General features: G+C 43.1%; 2 protein-coding genes across 7 annotated transcripts in view; both read right to left on the reverse strand.

Moving 5' to 3' along the window:
* Positions 1 to 1,829: 1,829 nt before the first annotated feature.
* FABP7 (fatty acid binding protein 7) lies at positions 1,830 to 5,391 on the reverse strand. The gene is made up of 4 exons (XM_068401551.1): positions 5,236 to 5,391; positions 4,407 to 4,579; positions 3,674 to 3,775; positions 1,830 to 2,175 (listed from the first exon to the last, which is right to left on the reverse strand). Exons 1-4 carry the CDS (start codon positions 5,306 to 5,308, stop codon positions 2,125 to 2,127), a joined length of 399 nt encoding a protein of 132 aa, XP_068257652.1. The 5' UTR covers positions 5,309 to 5,391; the 3' UTR covers positions 1,830 to 2,124.
* A 12,926-nt stretch (positions 5,392 to 18,317) lies between these two features.
* Positions 18,318 to 23,263, reverse strand: part of PKIB (cAMP-dependent protein kinase inhibitor beta) — a 57,101-nt gene continuing 52,155 nt past the window's right edge. For all 6 annotated transcript variants that reach the window (XM_068416622.1, XM_068416604.1, XM_068416612.1 and 3 more), the window contains exon 3: positions 18,318 to 19,145. In XM_068416622.1, coding sequence (XP_068272723.1) covers positions 19,060 to 19,145 — 86 coding nt within the window. In that variant the 3' untranslated portion in view covers positions 18,318 to 19,059. The remainder of the gene's footprint in view (positions 19,146 to 23,263) is intronic.

A 23,263-nucleotide genomic window follows, 5' to 3' on the forward strand; every position in this document is an offset into this window, starting at 1 on the left:
AATAGTAAAAGACTTCACCAATAAGCTCCATGATGGTTTCATGTAACTTATAGAACATATGTATGCAGGGAAAAGTAACCTTTGTTTAAAACTGACTGCAGTGTAAGATATTTACCGTTCAGGGTTTATTTGTAAACCAAGTCTTAACAATCTCTCTCTGAATTCCTCTCCTCATATTTAATAAAAACCTTATTTTTTTAATTCATGACCCCGCAGATCACTTGTCATGAAGATGAATGCCAGTACTGGGGACCCAAGTCTGTTTTTCCTAGTGACGAAGGAAAAGCAGCTGCTCCCCCCCTTTCTGACAAGGGGTGGCTGGGAAGGACAGTCATGTTGCAAATGCACCCGTGGGCAAACAGGCAGCAACAGAGACAGATGAAAGCTGTATTAGGTCCTGAAGCTGAGGATTAAATGAGCTAATAAAACTGAAGGACAGAAGATGCTGTTTAAACGTAACTTGCACTATAGCAGCTGAAGCAGCCCAAAACAGACTGCAGCTCCCCACACCACTGGAACAAGTTCTACTTTTCATTTCGCTGATGAAAAAAGTTAGCTCCTAGATTTTAAAAACAATCAATATCCACCAAATAAAACATATTTATAATGGTTCACAATTAAGGACTCTTAGTGTTCCCCACAAAACAAAACAGACTTGGATGTTCCTTTCAGGCAGCTCCTTTGTGAAACAGTAAAGCTAACAACGTTACATTTAGTATTTGTGCTGGTTAGGTCCCATAGTTGTGTCTGAATTTTTATCAGGTAAGTGAGATGAGCTACCCGTGTTATCCTAGCTATCCAGGGAAGCAAGAAGCCACTTTCCATGATACCATGCAGCACATCTGAAGGATGGCATAGTGCAGTATTGAGCCCGGGAAGCTGGGCAGGATGCCCCTCCTGCACGGCCTTCTGCAGCCACACACCCAGGAGTACTGACCAGCTCAATGCCACAGCTCAGCTCTGCCTTTGTTTGAAAGGTTGTAGGTAGCTACACCTCTGTGTGATCCACTGAGTCAAGTGTGTCACTAAACATGGACTCTCCAATCTCCTCCGTGCTGCCAGCAACCTGTTTCAATTTTCCCAATAATGTGAAGTGTAAGGCAGTTTTTCCCACCCTGTCTTTTAGGGAATGTTCTCCAGGAATAAGATTTTAATTTCTCTTTTAATCAGCGTTTTATTTTAAATTGCTCACAGTGCAAATTGTTATCTCCTGTACATATTAGCTATGAAAGTACAGCTCAGGGAGGGGAATCTCAGGTTTGTCTTGTACTGTTTTCCCTTTGTTTCCCTCCCACTCCTGTGGAAACTGATGAAATATAAGCTTTGTACTTTAGGTTCCCCCAGTCCTGCCCTTTATCATGTTGGTCCTTTCCTCCCATCCTGTGAAACACTTTAATCTTTGCACTTTGATTTATTTCAATCTCTTGTATATTAGCAAAAAAAAGCACACCAAAACAAATTAAAAACTCTCTTTAACTATTAAAACCAAAACTACAGGACCCCCCTGACATCAAAGGCTGTCTCTCTATCGGCCTTAGCATGCACTGGATCAGTTCCCAGTGAAGAGAGGAGCTGAAACTGGCTTGAGCCTCTCACTTCTTGGCCAACATATATAAACACAGAGGCTTTGGACTTTTCAGTGGCAAAAAGAAGCCACTGAAGTAGAGTGAAGACAATTTTTCATTTCCCATGTACTCTGCATCACAAAGACAGGCTGCTGCAGCGTTGTGTACCACATGCTTTTCTGTTCTTTAACTCAGAAAAAGGAACTTTCAACAACTTCCTCCAAACGCTGGAATATTAGCCCATTAAATGCAAAAGGAGCACAGTTTTAAAAAAATTTTTAATATGTTTGATCTGCATTCCAAAACAAATCAAATATGTTCCATTTACTGTAAAAGAGAGGCAAGTATTTCAGATATTTAATGCCAAGTTTAACCTGTTTCACTATACAGCACAAGCTTGCCAATTTGATGGCATAAAGGTTTTTTTAAAAAAACACACCCCCCCCAACCTCTTTATTAATCTTTCATGCCAGAAATGTGCATTTTAGCTACGTTCGATTATGGACAGTACATTAATCCTTCCAGCAGAAGTAACATCTGGACAGAGATCACGTAAACTCTACGCTTTCTCATAGTGGCGAACAGCAACCACATCACCAAAGGTGAGAGTCTGCAAGTCCAAGGAAAAGACAGGCACATTAGATGCTGAGCCATTTTCTGTAATGACTTAACACATATTCAGAAGTCCATGCTAGAGCAAGATTGGTTTACATTATGTAATTTATAGAAAAACAAGTTGGTCTCGATTATTGGTATTTTAAGTGAACAAAAGGCAAAACCTCAAAATTATGGATCCCATAATAAATATAAGTTTCTCCTTGCTATTTTCAAACCCAAGAAACACATAACGCACATGTACAAGGCAACTAAAGTGAGACTAGAAACAACTTTTTCTAATAGTGTGAATGTAATTTCTTCAATACAGCACTGTTTTAATACAGATTTAACACTTAATTTTCCTGAAGCTGATCACACTGCAAAATGTGCGATCTAAAATCCAGACCTCTATACCCATATTCTATACTATTATGCATAGGCATATACTTAAGGAGAACCTTATATTGAAATAAATGCATTCTGTGCACTTAACGTAGCTAGAACTACCAAGTATTTTAGTTACTGCAGTTGTGCAAAACACTAACTACAGTGTGTGTGTGCTTTGGAGGTATTTCCTGAAGTGGAACAGGGCATCTCACCATGTTCAAATTCCAAAGGAAAAGGTTTTCTGTATATGCATGTAGCTGCTACCAAAAACCAAAGAATGTATTTTCCCTTCGATCACTTGTCACATTGTGTTGTGCTGACCATATGCTTTAAAGTTTTAATTATTTGGAAGTCTCCATCCATATGGATACTCTCTGAAGTATTTAGAAAACATGATAACTGGTCTTCTCCAAAAGCCAAGTCACATAGATTAGTATAGCTGAAGAGGTTTTATTTTTGAAAGTTACATCTCTGTGCCAAAAATAAGCATGAGAAGTGCCACCCTGGACATTAGATATAGCAACTTACACCATTTATTCACCCCATACTCCTGTTCCTGAAAAGTCAGGAAAACAATGTGAATTTAAAACATGACTTTTCTTCACACAATTGCTGATCATAGTTTTTAACAGGATAGGAGGAATAAACCCTTTATTATTAAATATGAAAATGCTATTACCTCCTGCAGTATTGTAATTTTATTTTCCTAGGGAAACTTGTTATGTGTAATTAAATATTTATGTGTGCCTATATAAAACAAGTTTTTAAAGAAATATAAATTAGCACTGGCAACAGATCATTGCCTATATAATCAAGAACTTTGTATCTTTTCCAGCTCACCAGGACTTTTTTTTTTTTTTTGCCTGGGCATTTACACAAACACTAGAAAGAACATATACATTCTGGAAATCCACAGGCTGGCCTGCCTAAAACCACTGGCAATTTTTTCGTTGTCAGTAAAACGAGACGCAAAACAAAAAAAATATTTGAGAAATCTCTGCTAGCTTTCCCCACCAATTAGTTTAAGGGTTTGTGTATAAGTAACATTTATCTCAACCTTTATGAAAAGATAGTGTGAGGAGTGTTAGTGGTGCATGTGAATGCTCAGCGAGCTTTATACTTACCATTACCATTTTGCCATCCTTTATTTCTCTCACAAAGTTTGTCTCTTTGCCGTCCCACTTCTGTACATGCACTAGCTTGTCTCCATCCAGGGTCACAACTGACTGTGAGATACCAAGGAACACAAAGACACTCATTTATTTGAGGTATTTGGGATTCTGCTCACACACTCAGCATGCACTGTTCTATTGAATCCTCTTCAATAGATGGATGTGAATCTACAATGATAAAGTAGTCCCAGCCATTTTAAAGCCAAGCCCATGAATCATCCTCGTTTTAAGCATGAACTCCATGCAATTCTTGTTTGTGTCAAAGGATGAAAAAAGTTGTTTCCTTTGAGTTCCAGTCTCACAAGAACCACTGTTTCAGATGTGCTTTGGGATAACGTCTATGTTAAGCCCCCAAAGATACAGGGAAGAAGGCGTTCCCCCATTTCGACTGGAAAAAGTTAAGCCAAATGATATTTGGCTTGAAAGAAAAGTGGGCAGCTAACACAATTCTTTGACACTGGAAGGTAGACAGAAGGCTGGCAACATTACACATTGCTTCAGACCAGACATGGTATAAACAGGCAAGTAAGATGCAATCTTGTTTTTTTTTCCTGCCCTTCACAGTGCTACAACTGGCCATAGCAGAAGTTGCCTTGTTTTCCCTTTGACCCTACCAAAGACACAGCCTCGGGAGTGGGCGGAAGAAAAGAAAAAAGAAGCCACTGCAGCCCGAGGGTTCACTTACTTTGCAGTTTCTGTCATCGGGGGTAGTTTCATCAAATTCCTCTCCAAGTCTAAAGCTGATTTCTGTGTTTTTGAAAGTGCTTAGAGTCCTGATCACTACTTTGTCCCCCTCGCTGCTGATAATCACAGTGGGTTTAGTCACATTCCCCACCTGCCGTGTTGCAAACCCCACTCCTAGACCATCAAGGGAGAAAAGAAATCCATCAGACATTCAGTTTTTTACATCGTGGGGTTTTTTTTCCGCACATCGAGGTACAGAAATCTCTTCCCTCGCTCTACAGCTTTAAGCTGTCACAGTGAAATGCTGCTTTCTGCTTCGCTTGTGCCCTTATACCTAAAGTATCCATAGGTACTCCCCCCACACAGATGCAGCTCCGTACCCTCCCTTACCTCCGCGCACCCCGACGACGAACCCCGCGCAGGAGCACGGCGTGTCCGCGCAGCGCCGCGGAACGGCTGGCGATGGCTTCTGGATTTCAGTTTCTCATCACTCCAGCATAACGGTTTCTTTTTGTTTGTTTGTTTCCAGTTTCCCTGCAGGCAGCATTTGCCCTTCTTTCATACGCCTTCCCTAACCCGGGGGCATCCCCCGCAGCAGGACGGCTCTCACGCAAACACACCCCGGCCCCCGCGGCTGAATGACCCGCACCCAATTAACTCTGTTCATAGAGGGACAGCCGCCCAAAGCCCCCCCGCCTCTGCGAATACCTTACCTACACCTCTGCCAGCGGGGGGGGGGGCTTTTTAAATTTTTAATTTTTTTTTTTTTACGGTGGTGCAAAATGCCAGATCTCCTACACGTGCCGCCGCCGCCGCCCGGCCGTACCTACCCAGCGCCTTCATGTACTCGTCGAAGTTGTGGCTGTCCACCAGCTTCCAGGTGGCGCAGAAAGCCTCGACCATGGCGGCCGCCTGCGGGTGCCGATCGCGGTAGCGGGGAGCACCGCTGCCCCCGCGCCGCCCCGCATTTAAAGCCGGCGCCCGGCGGGGGGCCGGGAGGCGGGGGCAGCCGCGACCCGCCCCAAAGGGGACGGCAGCGCCGGGACGGCGCTTCGCCTCCCCGCCCCGCCGGGGGTGGGCGCTCCCCCCGCCACCCCCGGCACCGGTGCCGCCGGGGAAGGGGCACGGGGGGCCCCAGCCAGGGCCGCCCCCCAGGCCGGGACGTAGAGGGGGGAAGGGAGAGGGCCGCCTCCGGCACGGCAGCGTGTGCGGCACCTCTCCTCACCTGAGCCGCCCCAGGGGCTCCCACCGCCCGCCCGCCTTGTTGTTCCTGTTAAAACACCGCGGGCGAAAGAGGAACGGGCACCAAACGAGAATGACTCCACTGAGTAAAAATACTCAGTAGTGGATCACCACGCTACCGCAGAACTTCTCTAAAGGCTTTCCCGTGAAGACTCTCAAGCCCGGTTTGGTATTGGCCAAGCACAGGTCCCTTTCCCCCCCCCATCACATGGCATCTACACGGATGCTGCCTGAAACTGGCACTTGCTATTGCTGGCTGGAAACAGCATCTTGCCTCCACAACTGGCAGCATTTGGAAACTAAGAGTGAAGAAAGAAGGAAAAGAGCTTAAAACTGTTTCATCTACTAAGATTTTTTTCTGCTAGAGAGGGGATGATTTCCTTCTTCTAGTTGTTCTTTGAAATTCATCGAAGGCTCTAGGTAGTCATCTTGTCTCTTGAGTGTTTTTTGGAAAGCAGCCTGTCTCTGTGGGGCAAGCCAAGGTGTCGGCTTTTCCAGACCTACGGCTTGGACAGATTCCAGAGCCGTGAATCGGCTCTTCAGCTCTCATAACAAAACTCGGGGACTAAGTGAAAGAGACTTTCTGTGATTTAGGAACAAAACCTCAGCCATTTTCTACCTGGTCCAGCCATACAAAATACAAATCATTATGAATATTTTCCTAATATTTTTAAATTAGCTTTTGACTGTCATTTGCATTTCTTTCAGGCTCTTGTAGTATGACACATTCTTTGGGTGTAGGGCAAGTGGTGCTTCTTATGGGATTTTAATCTAATTTGCCACTTTTTCACCTGTCTTCAGAAAGAATTAATGCCTCTCTGAATTAGCCCCAGGAATATAATCCTAATTCCTTTTACCACACAACACAAATTTCATTAGTCTTGATAACCTAAGGGTATGAACCAGTGCATCTATTTCTCTTTAACCTTCCAACCACTTTGAAGTACAAAGAGAGACACAAAGTGCCCTCCTGCAGCTGCTCAGTTTATGTCTGCCTTCCTCTTCTGACCTGCACTTCTGAGAGGTTCCAGCTAGTGCTCAGAAAGCCAGGGAGAGCAAGAGCAGCACTTGAAATAACAGACCGCCAGTTGTTGTTCAAGAGGCTGAAAGGAATCAAGTCCCTTTTTTTTTTGTCACAGCTGAAGAATGCTGTGTCTCTGAAGTTTGCACAGAATACCAGCCTTACTGGTGTCCACTAACCTAATGTCTGTAGTCAGTCAAACCCTCTATAATGAACAAGGAATATGCTTTGTGATTGGCACTGCCATGGCATGGGGCACACAGGGTTGTTACTGTGCATGGGTATCATCCGTGACTCCAGTTCAGTTTGGGAATTGTGTTTCCTCAATACATTAACATTATCAAGTATTCAGTAGTGTTCACCACCCATAGCCAAACGCCGCAGCCGTGGCCTCACAGAACTTCATCGCTGGCACCCAGGCAACTGACATGCAAACTGACCTCGCCACTCACTTACTTCATCTGAGATGCATCATATTAAAACCTAAATGATTTTACCAATGTCCTCATGAACCGACAGTGTCTCCTCTCCCAGTACTGACTAGATGGAGTTATCTGCTCGTATAGATTCTGTTTGCAGAAGCCCTGGAGCCTCTGCTGACCCTTCTGGTGCAGGCATGTGCACAGAGCTCTGGAAGAGCTCCTTGCACTCTTTGCTCACTGGGGCTTGCTGTGCAGAACCAGCCTCACGGCCTTTGTGTGATATAAAACTCCTGAAAGTGATTCAGTGCCACTGCCGGTAGCTGGACTCCTCAAGGACACTTGTGCCTTGCCCCTTCTCCCAGATAGCACTGCAGCCTGGTCCATGGGAGGTAACCACTTCAGGATCCTTCAAAATCTTCAAAATCATACCAACAATGGTGGCTCAGTTCTACCAGGATCTCTCAACATACTTAACTAAGGCAAGTACCTAGTCTTAAGAAAAATATATTCTTTAACACTTTGCACCATGCTTCAGATGTAAAACAGGGTCTGCTACGATGTTCACATTCCTTCTGCTGCTTAGATAGTTTGCCAGAGTCATCACACCAGGTTTTATGATGGTGAGATCCCACCTGTCTGTGTTAGCGATGATTTGGGAGAAGGATAAATCAACAGTAAGAAATGTTACATTGTTGACACCTTGTGGGGTGACAAGCCACAGCCAGAAATGTTTTCCATGGCATTTTATGTCCTATATTTGCTTGTGGATCCTTATGTGAGAGTTTTGTTCATGTCAACAGCTAGTACAAGTCATCCTGATCTATGTAAGTGCTTTGCTATGGCTGGAACAGAGCCTGGAACAGAGGGCTGGAACAGTGTGAAAAACACAGACCTGGTATACATTTTAGGTTGCTGCACAAGAGACCAGCTTGGAGTTTCTTTTACGCTGTCAGAGTTTGAAGGTTTTAACAGACTGCGTACTCCCCTGTAAAAAGCCTGTATGATGGAAGATGTCTCTGGAAATTCCTCTCTGAACACCCAGGGACTCATGCTCATTTACACTAAACTCTTCACACCACCTGAGCAGTGTTAGTAGGCACATTTCCATTCTCTGTGCAAGGCCTGGTTGAAAGACAAAAATGCTGTGGCAAGACATCCCTGTGTAATAAGTAATCCCTGCTTCCAAAGGCCATCCAGGGTGAATGTGGGACTGCTCTAACCTTCAGCCTTTGAATACAGGACACAAAAACTGCTTTTGGCTACCTTTCCCCCCTGTTATACCCCTGCTTCGTGTGCCCTCAGGCATTCAGAGAATGAGGCACTCAGTCTCAATCAGCCTTCATTTCGTCCTTTAAAAAAATATTCACTTGTTCAGAAAAAAAAAATGGCCACCAGGATCCTGTGGTAGAAAAGTCTGACCAAGAGGTTCTCTCATGTGTGGATTCATCATAATCAATGCCAGGAACTGCTGAGCATCTAATCACTGCAGCCAGTCACTTAGGGCTTAGTACTCCGGTTATGGAAACGTAGCGAAATTGGTGGAGCTGATGTTTGAAGTCAGGTTTATTTATCCTTCTGCTGCGTCCCTCTGTGGATATAACACGGGAGGGGCACTCTTGCTACACCAATTCAGTTAAACCTATGCTTTCACCATCCTTGCAGTAGAATAGCTAGGGATAACGTATTACTCTGTAGAGTTTGATCAGTAGTTAAGGGGATACTGTGTTATAAGACCTTCAGATATTTTAGTGATGACTGCATTACTCAAACATTTCTGTGTTTGGGGCGATAAAGACCCTGGAACTGCAGAGCATCTTGTACCCACGTGTGCAACAAAGGGTAGCAGTGACACCAGGGCCTAACTCCTCTGGTACGAAAGCAGATGTAGGCACACAAGGGCCTTTTAGGTATTGAATCCCATTGAAGGTCAACATGATTCAGGGTCCTAACCCACTCAGGCATTTCGGTAACCTCTTAGCATTCTGAAACATACAGGGGGCTACTTTTGAATTAAGGAAATTGAAAATAATGTGTAGCTGAAAGTAGAAGAGATTTCCTCCATTTATGGACAGCAGACTAGGGTATTCTCAGCACATTCTAACCTTGTTTGAAGCCCTGCTGTGAATCTGCAGCTTTGATCTCAGTGTAATACAGAAATGACCAGATTTTAGTAGCTATTGTGTCAGATGGGATGATGTTGCTTCAGGGCTGAGTGTAATTTGATTTTTGGTGCTGCAGAAAAACCTAATGTCAAACAGGGCAATAGAATGTCCTTAACTAAAATTATCTCGTGTGTCCTCTAGCTGTCTAAGAGATTTGCTGATCCCCCTAATAAAAATAAACTATCTATCTCAGTGCTGTCAGTGAGTCACAGAAAATCACTAGGTTTACTCTATTGATGGGCAGCTCTTTAGAAATCCTAGTTTAAACAAAAGAGAGAAATGCCTTATGGAGAAGACGCCCAATTGTGCAGCTGAAAAGCAAGTGGTCACAGAATGGCCCCAGGTACAAAGCAGCTGTATGAATCCAGTCTTGTGCTGTGTAAATGCCATGGGAAGGACTTTGCCGGAACTGCGGACCAGGTGATAGGAAAGGTGCAAGGTAATGCAGGCAGGAGCAGGGAAGACATGTTCATACTGTATCTTTCTAAGAGCATGGCATACCTCAGGCAAAGCTTAGGAGCATGTTCAGCAGGCTTCCTGCCACTGTCAAAGCTCAACCAAAATAATGCCAGGACAGGCTAACATTAGCGCACACGTCGTGTTAAGGTCTAATTCTGGTGTCTCTTGCTAATTGGTGAAAGCAAAGTGGTCCGTGATCATGCATTTCATTCTTGTAAACTCTCTTAGGTTACAAAGTGGTGTGACATGAGATTAGGAGAGCCCTGGAAAGTAAATACATGCTAATACCTCATTATGAACTATTAGACATTTATTCGGATTGGTTTAAGCTGAGAGGACAGCTGGTCTACAATGGTTTAAAGAAGGAAGAAAATACTACTACGCATCTCCAGGGTCTTCTCTGCTTCTTAAAGGCATTTGGGGGGTTGTTATCTAATATTACTAGAGCTACCATTTAGAGGACTCAGGTCAGAGGCTCTCCTCAAATAATTAGCCTGCGCTAAAGGCAGCCACCTTCCTGGCTCCCAGTTCTATTTATTGAAGATGCAGTTATTTTAACTTTACACCATTAGGCCTTTGGTTATTTTAATATTTGTCTTTGCTTTCTTTTGTGTTTAAGAGTTAAAAAACAAATAAAAGCCTCTAACATGTAACAGAAATGTCTGATACTGTGTGTCACTTACAATAGCTCTCTAGTTATTGCAAAATCAATACAAGAAATCAGCTTTCCAGACTCTTAAAATTTCAGCATGGCCAAATATAAGGTCATACAGTGAGGAAGAAAGAAATACAGTCTTATAAATAAGCAACTGACCATTTCAGGGGAAATAACAACTGAGAGGAATTTAGAAGGCATATGAATAAGCTGAATGCAACTAAGTTAAAATAATCCTTATGTCCATAAACAGAAAAATAGCACATAGTGTAAGGAGATTAGATGACTTGCATTTGACTTGTTGCAACTGATTCTGGAAGACTTGTATAAATTTGGTGTTCAGACCAGTCCAGTGAGAATATTAGCGGAGCAGAAACACACTGTATTATGTCCAAGGATTCTGTATTATAACAAAGGTAGGGAATTATTTTTATCATCATCAATACAAATTTTACAGTATTAAAGGTACAAGTGATCTCTAAATGTCATGTTCTCTTTCTGTAGCCCTAGTATATGCCATGGAGGCTGTCTAACACTTAATAAGTGCGACTATGTGGAATTCAGTATAATTGGTCTCAAGCTAAATCCTTGCAGCATAACAAAAGACAACTTTGCAGTCTGCAGAGCTGGATTTAAGAAACTTTTGAATAGCTCAATGTACCTCGTTCTGTTTGTCCGTACCGAAGCACCTCATTTGCTGTGATATCCTGAAATCACTCCGAATACCAGCTGAGATTTAGACAAAAAGTAAAATCAATTTTATTTGACTGAATTAAAAATTTAAGAAAATTACTACTGAGTTTGGAAAACAGATACAAAGTAATAACTCAGCTCACTAAATACACCCATTTGGGTATTCCCAGGGTTGTCCTCTGTTCCACTCAGCTATGGACTGACAGGACAGAGTAACAGCCTGCTAGAGCCTTAAGTGATTAGATGCAGCTGGAGTCACACTCCTCTGGGTTTGTCTCATCTAAACTGGAATCTCTCATCTGGAGCAAGCCATTTCCTCCAAAGTCCTAAACTGGCAGTGGGTTACAGGGAGTGTTAATGCACCCTCAAGAAATGTCTGAATTCCACAGTCTTGATAAATAATTTATTCAGTTTATCAATTTATGGGCCTTTCATTGATGAAAAAATGCCTGACACAAATCAGGCAGAGGTGCTTTCGAAATGAAACCTCATGCTGGGTGACCTAGATAGTATTACGCACCTAACTTGATTAATTCAAGGGTGCAACTATATCCTTGCTTTACATATTGGTTTGTGACCAAGCGTTGAGTCATTTCTGAGTTTTCATGAGTCTGAATACATAAATTTCCTGGAACACAAAATTCTAGAACAACTTGAAGCGTTGCAGGGTTAAGATAGCTCATTAGTAGCTTTAAATAGGGACCAGTACCAAGACAAACTTGGGGAAAACTTCGGTCATCGCGGCTGTTTAGAGAAAATCCCAGAGAAACAGAAATAAGAGTGGTCTCTTCAGTCTGGCATACAAAACTCCAGTCACTGGAAGTTAAGCCTAGAGAAATTAATATTAAAAATGAAGTGCATATTAGCTGTGAGGAGACTTAACCCCTTGACCAACTGCCTTACTAGACTTTTCATGCCTGCAAGTTGTAAACTACGCTAACAACCACAGCTATTAGACATGATGCAGGAAGTAATTCAGAGAAGTTCCGTACCCTGGATTATGCAAGAAATCACATGAGATGGTCACAATAGGCAAGTATACACCAGGAAACTTAAAAACACATCCCACTTGCTGAGCGTGGTTTTGTACTTTGCCAAATCCGGAGTCTACTACGGGAAAAGATGCAGATATGCACAGAAAGGAAAACAGGCATGTAGTCCCTGCCTGGATAGTCATGGGACTCACTTTCTGGACTGTACTGCAGCAAGTACCAGTGGGGAAGTATAGATACATCCACTATTCCTTTAATTATATACATTCATGTGTACATGTTTCAAAAGATTTCCCCCTCAGTGTGGCAGTGATAAGCATAACCCAGGCCCTCTATGTATCACAAAATCCTTAACTAATCTTGTAATAGTTAAACAAGGCTTCTAATAGCATCTTCCTCCAGACCTTTGAAACTTTCTTGAGCGGGTGATCAGCACTGCAGCCAGAGCTCAGAACATCCGGAGTCCAAAACCAGCTGAGGGTGCAGGAGCAGGCTGACTTGCTCGCATCGTGACTGGCTCAGCTGTTCTGCTAGAAGAAGGGCTATGGAGAGGAAACATGGCACAACTTCCATGCTTTTAACCCCATCTCCTTGTCCTTTGTCTCCCCTGCTCTTGAGTATTCTCCTTCTTACATGTCAGCATTTCATTTTATCCTTTATAAATTTACCTAGAAGTTTCCACTCAGAACAGCCCACTTTAGGAAAAAAAAAAAGATACAAAGTCAAGAGTTCAAAGGCTGTCTGAAACAACATGTCTGAAAGAAACTTATTTCAGCACTTTCTTATATTGCAACACCATCTCTATTTGCATAATCACATGCTATTTTTTTTAGAGAAGCTTTACCTTTCTCAATGCTTAAGATAAAGACTATTCAGGCACTGGCTCAAGGCTCTTTAATGAGTCTGTCTGATATATAAGATCTCTACCTGGTACTTGCTGGGAGGCATAGCAATGAGTTGTCCTTCTACTATCTCATTTTACCAAATATGGAGGCAATTAAAGAGATTAGTTTCTTATATTGGATGTTTAAAGCACTAACAGCTGATGCTGAGCATACAGAGGTATAAGTGAGTGAAGCAAGGGATGAGGAGTGAAGGAAGGGAGTAGACGGATGTGAGTTTTGAATGGAGTTAGATGAGAAAGAGGGATGGAAGGAATGGAATGGGATGGGATGGGATTGCTGAGCGATTACAGTGAAGACAGGAACAAAATTGATGGGAGAAACAAGCAGGGTCAAAACTTGTAGCTCTCCCATGAATGCGTGTATGGTAGTTTTCCTGGCTTTCCCGTGAAGGGCACTTGTCTTCCTTGGTGCACAGGATGCCATCGCTCAGCCACCGCTGCCTGCTGGAAGCTGGAGGTGGCCTGGGTGAGCCCGGGACAGCCCGGCTCCCTGGGCAGCTGCGTGCGGGCGGCTGCTGGGCCACGGAGGTGCTGCTGGGGAACCCGGGGCGTGGGGGGAGCGACAGATACGCTGCAGAGCAACAAGTAATGGGTGTTGTGAATAAGCTGCTTGTTTTGCTGCCCAGATGCTGGTGCGGTCTGTGCGGAAGGCGCCTCTGAGGGGAGTTCACCTGCCCCCCACCGGCTGCTGCTGCTCAGCGGGAGCTGCCCGAGGGGGAGCGGTGGGGGAAAAGGGCGGCACTTTTCAACCCCGTTTCCCCCGTGGTTTTGGAGCGGCGGGGAAGAGCGGCGTCTCCCAGCCGTTCGGAGGACGAGCCGCCGCGGCCGCGGAGGGGGCAGCGCCGAGGCGGGAGGGGTCGGACGCAGCCGCCGAGGCCGAGGCGGGGGCGCCCTCTGCCGGCACCGCCCGGCGCCCCGGCGAGCCCCGTCCTTCGTCCCACCGGCGCCGGGCGGCCGAGGAGTTGTCCCCGCTCTCCTTCTTTTTCACGTTACGGTTGATACCGAAGGAGGCCCAAACTCTGCCCTTTCCGAGGCGTTGCGAGCCGGCGGCGGAGGAGGGCACGGCTGTGAGGTAGGCGAAGGCTCGGCTGTCTGCCTGCCGCGGGCTCGGGCGCCATCTTGTGCCCGCCGGGCGGGAAGTGCCCGGCTGCCGCCTGCCGCCCTGTCAGCCTGAGGGGAAAAGGTGCTCCCGTCCCCCTGTAAAACTGTGCGTTATTAGAAAACTACTACTGGGCGTTAACAGCAGTTTACGTGCTCCTTCTTTTTGTTTACCCTGCTGATGTATCATTTACAAACGTGCTCAAAGGATCTGGGAAAAAGAATCTATAGGAAGGTTAAACCAGTCTCTCACGGATTAGCTTTTCTGTGCATTTTATAAGCACTGGATTTACAGCATCAGTCACTGCACAGCAGATTCCCAGGAATAAAGCACTGGTAAGAATTGTGATCCTCACATCAGGTCCCTTTATATTGCAGGTAATTGCTGAATATACATTTAGTCCAGAAAAGCCCACAGCACACAGGCTTTGTATCACCAGCCAGAAAACCATTTTCCATCAGAAGTAAGTGCTGCATTAAAACCCAGAGATCTGGCGTTCGGACGTGGCACAGGACAGGGTGGAGCAGTGGCCTTCAGGCCTGCAGCCATTGGGATATGAACTGGTCCCCACCGGGCTGAACACGGAAATAAAGCAAAATGCTAAAACAGAATATCAGATCTCAGTATTTACTGCTAATCACTATCTGAAGGAGAACAGCTTCAGGTGGGGAAGGTGAAACTTTTAGGAGCTCTCCCTAAGAATGGTCCAAACCAGTCACCATAGCAGTATTGGCACCCTAGCCCAAATCGCAGGGTGGGGATCTAAACGTGGGTAGGCTGCAAGCCAGGCTTAGACACCTGCTTTATGACAGAGTTTACAAGTTGAAAATGCTTTTGGCTCGTTCACCCCTTGATGCCCAAGCTCGGTGTCATTCCTTTGCCCAGGCAGTGTGACTGAGTTTCCACCGAGGTCTGGGCCTCTGAATGGGCTGTGACATACGCTCCTGCTGACTGCCCGAGGACATAAGCTACAAGGGGCAGCTGTAAGGAGCACCACACATCTTCTGATGGCAGCCTGGTGTAGCAGGGAAGCGTCAGCTGGCATTATGTTCCCAAGCTTATGTAAGCCATTGGAGTGGTGTTCTCAGTGATGCGAGACATCTCCTGTTTGCAATCACCCAACTTTCTGAATACACAGAGACACCAAGGTACTGCACCCTTAGCAAAACCCTTGAAGTGAATGTCTCAGATTAGCTGGAGACAGCCTACCTCTCACCAGGCTGGCTTGCACCCTCTTTGCACTTCACTCTCAAGCAGCTGCCTCCCAGCTGGTTTTGAGGTCTCTTAAGCTGTCTCCCTCTACTTATTTGCACAAACTACCTGGCAGGCTGAGGATCCCACTAGATGGCAGGACAGTTTAAGCCCTTGCTATTTCTACCCAAACCACTTCATAGCAAGTACCCTGGGACCCCAGAGGGCTCAGCCCCTCTGGCCTGTGCTGTGTGGACCCTGGGGAACCCACACGCACCATGGTAGGTCTGGGGTTTATGCTCACAGAGCACAGCAAATATAGTCTGTGCCAAACCAGTGGAGAAATCCATGCAGAAATCTCTGTTTAATTCCTTTTTATGGGCTTTATCACACATAGAGCACCAGCAGACAGAAGAGGGAAATATGAACTAGTCCTAAGTAATTTGCGAAACCTTGAAGTATTCCTCTTTTTGTGTACGACGCATAGATATTTGGAATATTGATGGTAAAGTGTAGTTTAAACCTCTTCCAGCCACTGCTCTGCTGTGATTTTTAACTAATGCAAGTGCAGTGATATTATTTTGTATTATCACCATTGTATGAAAGCTGCACAACAGAGAAGTGGCCACTGTGGGTCAGATCGTAGGTCCATATAACTAAATGCAACGTCCTGGATAGTGCCAACATATATGATGTTTCCACTGACTAGCCTCCTTGCCTCCCAGCATTTCTGTTCATGGACTTTCTGAGTTGGGAGAAATTTTCTGTATGATTAGTAACTCATGACTTAAAACTAAAGTTAGATACAATTCACACTGCAGTTAGTATAAAACTGGTCTTTGTCTTCAGTGACAACTAGATCTGGTGTGTACATTGCTGTACTATCAATGATTTGGAAATTGCTTTTAAAATATACCACTTTGTGAATTGCTTTGCCACTCATTTCATCCATCCAAGATCAGCCTATGCAGTATTATACCAGAATGATGGTATATGGCACAGATGGAGACAGCTGTATGAGGAATCATAGCAAATAAGCTTCATTTTTAAAAATGCTTAATTATTTCTCTTAATCTCTCTAAATGAGACCATTCTAATAATCAGTCCCCTACCTCAAAACCTATTTAGTCCTTTATTGCCTTCCAGATAACAAACTGAACATTCCTGTTTTATAGCAACAAAAGATGCGCCTCAGCATGTTCATCTACCTCTTATATGAAGCTTCTGATGAAGGGCTGACCCAAAGAAAATTACCTTCTTAATGACATCTGGAAAAGCTTGAGGCCAATTTTCTGTATATTCAAAGTACTTAAATTGTTTTATATATGCATAATGAATTTACAAGGGTATTTCCTGCTTTGTTTTTTTTTAATATGCAGAGTGGCTAAGAATGAGTAATTGCTTGATTACTAAAATTTGGAGACAACAAAAGTCTTTGCCTTTTTTGCTTGGTACTAAAATGAGTATCTTTGCTCTATAAAAGCCTGGGATAGTGCTGTAAGCTGATGAAAAAGATGCTATTACCTTTGCCACACGTGCTGGAATGGAAATTGGGATTAATGAATTATAATACCAGATTAGCCTTAATAGAAGTTTGCTGCTCTAATTTATCAACGTAATTAAGTATGTACCTAATTTTAGAAACTAAGTAGTTCTACTGACTTCTGTGAGACTAGTCTGCATTTAAAGTTAAGAATGTTACAAAATACTCTGCTGATTCAGGGCCATAACTTTGTTACCCTGTGGATTAAGAGAACGCACTGTCATCAATTACCCATTATCTGAGTTAATATGAGTACATATGTCTGTGAGCAGTTAACTCCACGTATGTATACAGCTGTGGAATGGTTTTTATACAGACTTTAGCGCATGAAAAATTTGCTAAATTCAGCTGGTTCACAATTGGTGTTTTAATAGTAAAAAACTTCAAAGCATCTTAAGCTAGCAAAAAACTTATTTTAAGTATCTATTCCTGTAACCCAAATTTCAGTGTCTGTATTCTGTAAAAGAAGAATCTAAATATAACCAGTACTGCAACTGTGAAAGAAGAGCAGAATTCAATATAGGCCACGACCCAGAAGAGCACTTTAGCATATGCTACACTTAAAGCATATAAGGAATTCTGTTTCAGTAATAGCTACTTTATTTCCATGGGATCATTATAACTTCTTAAAACTGAACAATTTTATGTACTGTGATGCTATAAAGAAGGCTGGTATATGAGAATTGGACTGCAACCCAGAACAAGAGTGTGTAGCACAAATATAGTTAGCTCTGAGTCCCTCTCCACTGCAGTTTTCAACTCTGGTCCTTCAGTGTCATCTAGTTCAGTCTCTTAGACTTTCTTAAGCCACTTCTTTTGCTCCAGTGGAGTAAGTTATTTGACCTTTCCAAACCTGAAAGTAATTACGGGATGCTGCACTTGTTAAATGAATATAGGTAAGCGGAGGGAACTAAGGGGCAGTTCAGTTGGATGAAATGGAATCCTTCACTGAATGGTCCCCAAAAGACAGTGTGTGAGTAAATGCATGGTAGGAATGTTAGGTGTGCAGAGAGGCCTCTTACAATCTCTCTGCCATCTGTAAAATACACAAATACTTTATAGATGAAATACCAGTCAAATGTGGAATGTACCCATCAGAGATGGTTCCTCTGTCTGGCTACAGCCCAGCAGAAAGATTGTGTGGGCAAATAAAAGCATTTGATTGTGTTGGTTAGGTTTCAAGAAGTACATAAATGGCTGCTGCCCTGGGCTGCAGTAAAGGTGCACGTCTGTACATGAATCTTAGGTCTCCTACAACAAGGGTATGAATGCTAAGTATTTTCAGGAGCATGACCTCCATAACAAAACAATGCCTTTCAGTAGAGAGAAACCTTTGCTTAAAAATCTTTGTAAAAATCACAGTGATTGGAACAACTTAATTGTCAGCAAACAATAAAGCAAAAACCAGATGAAATAAAAGAAATAGAAATTATGGGGGTTTAAGTCTTGTCATACAAGAGAAACATCAAGGAATCAACAGAAGGCAGAAAAGATGATAGCTATTTAATTTCCACAGAGAGAGTAAACAATTTTAATTACTTACAAACATGGCTACTTTATTTTAGATAACACACGAACAGCCACAACATTCAGCCTGAAAACAGAAATGACAGAAGTGGCAAGACTGCTAAGAGTGGGAGAACTGAGATGATCTGCCATAATCAAAGAGAGTTTAAAGAGAGTTTGAAAACAAACACTGGTGTTTAAGTAGTTTACAAAACCTTTTGGAGACAGAAGAAGGATAGAAAAAAAATAGTTCCTTTTTTATTTCTCAAACCCATTTACCTACGCCTAATGAGAACAAAAATCTCAGGACATAAATTTACAGATAGTGTCTGTAATATAATACATACTAAATATCATCTTAAAGTGGGGAGATTGAATACACCTCTGTGTCAGAGAGAAGGAAGTTATTTTGGGAAACTAAGAAACAGGATTTTTACTTTGAAGCAATCATTAATTGGTGGTACATCTGCTAGGTATATTAATTGAAACTGTCGAAGAAGATCAGTTAGGATGAATACTATAACGAGGAGAAAACCAAAACAAGAGATACATTCTTTAGTTCTCTTCCTATTTGGATGTGTAGAACATCGGTTTTGAAGGATGACAGTAGAAAAAACAGTAGTTCCACATTAATGTCATCTAGGTACAAGTGTGTTGCAAAATCTGGTCTGTGCTGCTAAATTTGCTACCACGCTTCAGAAGGGGTGACACAGGGAAACTGGAAAGTCTGTCGATGGGTTTCATTAATCCAGCAATCCCTAGGTGTTAGGAATCATTGCTTTTTCCTGCCGTCTCTTGACTTTCCAGGAAGGCTTTGGATAATGGCACTTCTCCACCCCCTGCGCCTTCATCTAAAAAAAGACAGAATCAAACATTTATATACTACACACATTCTCACAGCTTTTTTAATGCAGCCAAATATTTGGGTTCACTGGTCATCTCTGTTTGGATTAGCTTTTTATTACCACACTCATGGGCACTGTAGAAAGAGAGATTAACTTGAAAGATAACGAACTTGCAGAGGCATCTTCCAAAAGCAATTGCCTGTTGGTGTGGATTTGCCTGCTCCTTGCACATGCTGATCAACACGCACTTGGTTGTAAGAAACAGATAGGAGATATCTTTTTTTTATTGTTAATTCTTTTTTTCTGGGTCATTTCCAAAGTCAAGTTAGAATACTGCATTCCTCTGAGCATTGCTTGGTTTCAGGTAGGTAACATTACAGTTTATGAACATGCCAGTTATCTGGCTGACCTTCTTTGCCAATAAATACATAAGAGAATTCATCCTGTCTTCACAAGATGAGGGGATTTTTTTGTTACTCTGATTTGGAAGTTCACTCTTCCATAGGTTAGAGTTGAATGCTTACACGACTAGTGTAAGTAAAGGCTCCCCAGCATGCCTGGCCATTAGATGAAGAGTTCCACCCTGTAGCTTTTGATGCTCAAATTCTCTCACTGAGAAACAGGAACTCCTCTTGCCTTGATTTCCTTGCAAAGCATCATCATTTTCACACTACCTTCAAGTATGGCATTACCAGTGCTAACAGAACAGTTTGTATGCCCAAATCAAAAACAGCCCATAGCTTTTTGGGGGCAAGGAGGGGTCTGCTCAGCATATCTGGCTGTGCCATCTTCCAAGTCCTATCCACTGAACAGCCATAATCTAAGGGGCACATTTTCAGCCATTTGCCCTGGAGACTTGCCACAAAGTATCATAAACAGCCAAGAGAGTTATATATCTTGGTCTCTACAAACCACAGCAAATAGATACCACTGTACACAACTAATTGGCTAAAGGTCTTGGCAGAAACCACTTGATGTTGTAAGTCTGCTCAGAGTTTTGGAGGCTTCAGAGTTTTATACTGGTAAATTAAGAACTGAGTCATTTGACACCCTTCAGTATTACATAGCACAGCACTGTTGAGGTAAGGGAGACACAGCAATCTTCTCTATTGGCTGTTTCTGTGCGGGGCTGGATGTGGAGTCTTGCAGACAGGGTGGAGATAAACAGATTGTTAGATGAAATCTAATCTCATAGTTGGTAGTACTTAAGTGTGCAACAGGTGCTAAGCTGCTGAGTATATCAAGAGTTATACACACAGTCACTTAGAAAAAATTCAGCGAACAATAAAAGTTATTGGCAGAACAGTGCCCTAAAGCAGATCCCCAAATATGAGGGGCCAGTTATTTCCTCTATGCTCTCAAACTTCTTGCAGACTCAAGTGACACCAATCAACTGTTTAACGTGGTTCCAAGTATGGCCTCCCACCAGAGCACCTGCAGAAAGTCTCAGCCCTCCAAAATTTATGCACCATCAGAGGATGATCAGGCAAGATAGAGATGGTCTTCATTTCAGAGTTAGGCTCTGAGATAAACAGCTGGTGCCAAAATCTCTCCTGTCCATCATGTGAGAACATTGATTTGGTGCGGCTTGCAGAGTCATGGAAATTTGTATCACACAGCTACGATTCTTGTATATTCATAAAGAATATATTCAAAGTCTCTTTGCTCTTCTCAGCCAGACAAAAGGTACATCCTGTTCCTGACCTTTCACTATGACAGCAGCTCATGGCATTTTAGAAAGAGAGGAAATGTATGATCCAATGAGCATTAGCTAAATTTGAGGCAAGATGGAGAGAGTCCTTCTCACCATTTCCCATAATCTTCACTGAATCTTTCAGAGTAGAAAAAAAATAGGGCATGCTTTATATAGCCACATGTTCCATTTTCTCCACTTTTCTCATTTATCCAACCTCTTTGTCTGAGCTGGAAATGGCTTTCATTTTTTTAACAACTTTTTAAAGTTGTTAAAACCAGAAACAGGCAAAAAGAGATGCCTGTTAGAACCCCAAACGTTTCACAAATTGTTTCCCTGTCACAGCCTTTGAGCTTCCAAACTTTCTTTCCATTTTGATGAATTGTCCTCATTTTGCTTGCTGTCTCAATGAGGCCATAAATCCCATCTGATACTTGTGGAAATCCCAACCCCAGAAAGCATCCAAGCAGTCAGAGTGGACCTAACTGTATCCTGTATTCATTTCCTGTTATCACTACTGCAAACTGCTGATAACAGAAACTGCTCCTTCCAGGCACGCTCTGGCACAGCTATATACCAATGACAAAAGCAAAGGATAATTCCATGCTCTTAATTGTTCTTCAAATCCTGGCAGTGCTGGTCCTTGTATTTGCAAGAAAGCATCAGTACATTTTGTTAAAACTCATGTAGCTGTGTTTCATTTCTTCTTCTTAATGTATTGGATAGGCATCAGGAGAGGAGGATTACTCTGTCTGGAGGGCTAAATACTTATATTATGCTGTGCTGAAACATTTCTTTTAACAAGACTTTCCCTCTCTCCTGTTTATTTTTATCCAGGGCTAAAGAAAAAGATTGAAGAGAGAAATTTTGCATGCTTTAAATGTATATTCTTTCCAACTACTAAATTTTCCAGAGGCCAAAATGAAACAAACGTAAGGAACTTATCTACAGCTGTTGTATTCTTTTGTGCTTTGTTTAACATGGTTTTGTGCATCTCCCTCAAGGTTCACTGCTCTAAACAATACAAAGGTTAGTTACACATAATGTAGCAATGAATATTTCAGTGGGTTGGACTGGTCACTTCACTTCCACAGCTCCTGACACTAATAACAATATAAATTTCCATCTACCTCCCCTTTGATAAGGGAAACAGTTCTCTCCTGCTGGAGCCTGACCCCTGGTCATGGTGCATGAACCGTGCCAGGCAGAAGAGCTATTTGGAATAGAAAAACCCACAATACTTGAAAACCAAAGCATTACATGTTAAGTGACTGTCTGTACTTTGAAACGGATTTCTAGTGCTCCACTTGCATGCACCAGAAGGAGAAAATCTGTAGGGACAGGCTTTTAATATTCCTACGGAAAAATACCTCCTTGAAACAAAGGAGTTTTAAGTGGGGCTTATCTGCCATCATTGCCCCTGGACTCACAGGGCTCCCAGCTTTACTTTGAATGTACTCTGACACAGTGCCTGTTGTCCTTCTCACCTGCTCTTCCATATTCACCCAGTTCCCCTCACTGCTGCCCCGCAGCCTGAGGGTATCTGACCTTGCTGTCTTTCCCTTTTCTTTATGTCCATCCTCTCTCCATAAATCTTTGCCCTTGCCTTTTGCAAAAGTAATGCCTCTTTCCAGCACCCATTCAGATTCTTCTTTTCCTCTCTTTCTCAGGTTCAAGCCAGGATGTAGTCATTCATTCCCTTCTCACTCCTCCTGGAAGTGCTGTTTCTACCTGCCCTATTCTTCACCAGCAGTCCTTCAATGGACTCATGTTGGGTTTGGATTACAGAAACCCAAATAAATGAAAATAAATTAAATCATCAGAGCGAGAACAGCTTTTAATCAAAGGAATCCTCCCACCCTGCCCCCCCGGCCTTTTTGGTGCTTTAGGAGGCTGTAAACTCTAACATCCTGTAATTGCTTCAGGCAACATATAAGCAGGACATGCATCCTCGGAGCCTGGGAATCCCTCCTGTAATCTACTTCAGTTCAGTTTCAGGGGCCCTCCGCTCCTCAGCACAGGCCTGCCTCCCCCTGTGCTGCCCCCACACCATCACTGCTCCTGGAAGTGGGACCACCAGTTGCTGTGTCACAGCAGCAACAGTGATGGACATGAGAAGAAAGTTACTTCCAAATCAGAATCTAAAAAAGTAGGGGCAACCCATGCTCAGGGACAACCTATAATTCTCAATTCATAAGCATTAGAAACCAGATTTTTCCAAATCTGAAAATCCCTGTGAAAGTAAAAAGAACTCAAATGTAAAGCTGGTGTTGATTAGACCTGTGCTAATCAACAGACCTCCTTATCAAACTAAAGGACAGGCCAAAATACAACATTGGGCTCAATAGCAAAGTTGAAAGCCTAATAGCAGGAGTAAATCACTGTAAACCCTACTCTTAATGTATATGCCTGAGCCAGGATGATAGCTGTA

Source organism: Nyctibius grandis, chromosome 1 (genome assembly GCF_013368605.1).
Source record: "Nyctibius grandis isolate bNycGra1 chromosome 1, bNycGra1.pri, whole genome shotgun sequence".
Lineage (NCBI taxonomy): Eukaryota > Metazoa > Chordata > Aves > Nyctibiiformes > Nyctibiidae > Nyctibius > Nyctibius grandis.

Excerpts from the sequence above, each read along its gene's own strand:
- FABP7 (XM_068401551.1), bottom strand. The coding sequence starts at position 5,308 with ATGGTCGAGGCTTTCTGCGCCACCTGGAAGCTGGTGGACAGCCACAAC. Across the intron at positions 3,776-4,406 it reads CCGATGACAGAAACTGCAAA|TCAGTTGTGACCCTGGATGG; the intron begins GTAAGTGAACCC and ends GGTATCTCACAG. Across the intron at positions 2,176-3,673 it reads AGGATGGCAAAATGGTAATG|ACTCTCACCTTTGGTGATGT; the intron begins GTAAGTATAAAG and ends TTGGACTTGCAG.